This window comes from Fundulus heteroclitus, chromosome 13 (genome assembly GCF_011125445.2).
Source record: "Fundulus heteroclitus isolate FHET01 chromosome 13, MU-UCD_Fhet_4.1, whole genome shotgun sequence".
NCBI classification, from domain to species: domain Eukaryota; kingdom Metazoa; phylum Chordata; class Actinopteri; order Cyprinodontiformes; family Fundulidae; genus Fundulus; species Fundulus heteroclitus.
In genome coordinates this window covers 39,556,315-39,558,066 of record NC_046373.1, presented here as the reverse complement: position 1 = coordinate 39,558,066, position 1,752 = coordinate 39,556,315, and the positions used below count along the sequence as shown (strand labels likewise).

General features: G+C 39.6%; 1 protein-coding gene across 1 annotated transcript in view; it reads left to right on the top strand.

Annotated features, from left to right (window-relative positions):
• LOC110367419 (CD209 antigen-like protein E) overlaps positions 1-1,752 on the top strand; it is a 6,438-nt gene continuing 4,686 nt past the window's right edge. Inside the window, exons 1-2 of the mRNA XM_036145760.1 lie at positions 1-262; positions 373-435. Coding sequence (XP_036001653.1) covers positions 205-262; positions 373-435 — 121 coding nt within the window. The 5' untranslated portion in view covers positions 1-204. The remainder of the gene's footprint in view (positions 263-372; positions 436-1,752) is intronic.

The following is a 1,752-nucleotide window of genomic DNA, read 5'->3' as shown; positions in this document are numbered from 1 at the left end:
CTGAAAATCTAATTAATTAATGAACAGCGTTTCACTGCACTGTAATAGTAAGACTCTACAACTTCCTTCAGCATTGTAATTTCTCCTTTTAGTGTATTCTGGGAAGTCCTTCCTCCACTATGTGTCTTTTCTGACTTCAGAAAGCTTATAAGAGCTGACAGGAAGTTCTGAACTGTAGTTGTCCTTCAGACGGGCAGCAGGACCATGACTGAAGCTGATGTAACGTACGCTGATGTGAAGTTCAACAAATCGAGAGCCAGAGGTGAGCATCGCTCCGTCTTAACTACCCATCTATCTATTATGTCACATTTAAAGATACGTTTTATCCATAATTTGAACAAAACTCGATCAGATCTTGATGTTTCTGTGCAGAAAATGTTGCATCTGAAGAAAGCACTTACTCTGAGGTCAAGATCTCAAACAAACATCCACCAGGTTGGTAAAAAATACTCCAATAAATCAACAGACAGAAAAAATAAAAGCCTGAAGTCACTGTAACTGCAGTCAGAGTTTTTTAATTTACAATTTTCAATATAAGGTGTTTTCATCAGTTCTCCTCTGCTTAGAGACTCTAAGATCAAGAGTTTAATCATAATTTAACTTCCTGTTTAAAATTTCTATGTGTGATTAACTCATAAACCACAGACGGTATCATACAGACTAAAGATCCAATCTACGTTTCTCCGAATAGCTGTTAGTGCTTGCTGGAATAAGGAAGTTTCTCAATAGAACTATTTTTAATGATGTTTTCACAATTTGCAGCAACGGATGCAGGAAATTTCATGTCTAACGTTTATTACTTTGTGATGGTTCCTGAGGGGGTTACTCCTGCTTTTCTTACTGAGCTCTGCTGTAACTCTGTTTGTCACCAACCAATCTCACTGTCCTGAAGAAAGACGGAGCTCTGCAGGCAGGCCCACACTGGCAAATGTCTTCACACGTCTGGAAGTTATGCCCACAAACTTGACTGGGTTCCATGTGACAGCCTTATAAAAAGTAACACATGACTGCAAAGGGGAAGAACAGGGATACATGGTTCTGAAAATTTGTAGAACCACCTTTTGCTGCAGGTCCAGCAGCAGATCGTCTCAGATTTGTGTCTGGACTTTGACTAGGCCATTCTAACCTATGAATCTTGCTTTGATCTAAACTCTCATAGTATGTCTGGCTGCATGTTCAGGCTGGTTCTCCTGCTGGAAGCTGAACCTCCACCTCAGTCTCTGGTCTTCTGCAGCCTCTAACAGGTTCTCCTCCAGGATTGTCCTGGATTTAACTCCATCCATCTTTCCATCAAGGCAGCACCTTGGAGCATTTTGTTTGCACTGTTGCCTTACAGCAAGAAGGTCCATGCATTCAAATCCTCACCTGGGGTCTTTATACCTGGAGTTTTCATGTTCTCCCTGTTATGGCAATTATACATGTTTAAAAGTTATTTAATGTTTAATAATAAACTCTCTGTCTGTTAGGTATTGTCTGGTGAATATCAGCCCCAAGGACTGATATCAGGGCGTTGGTTTGAAAGGGATGATTCAAAGCACTAGTGATCTTTCAACAGCAAACTCACACATGCACACATGTAGAATTAATGAGTGACAACTTCCCTTCAAGTTCAAGAATCTATTAACAGAAATAAAATGACATCCGGGAAACATCACTGTAGCGATCGGTCGCTAAAATCTGTTACTTCTAAAGTTATACAAACGCCTTTAAATCAGCATTAATATTCCATATTAATGCTTTAATAATGTTCAT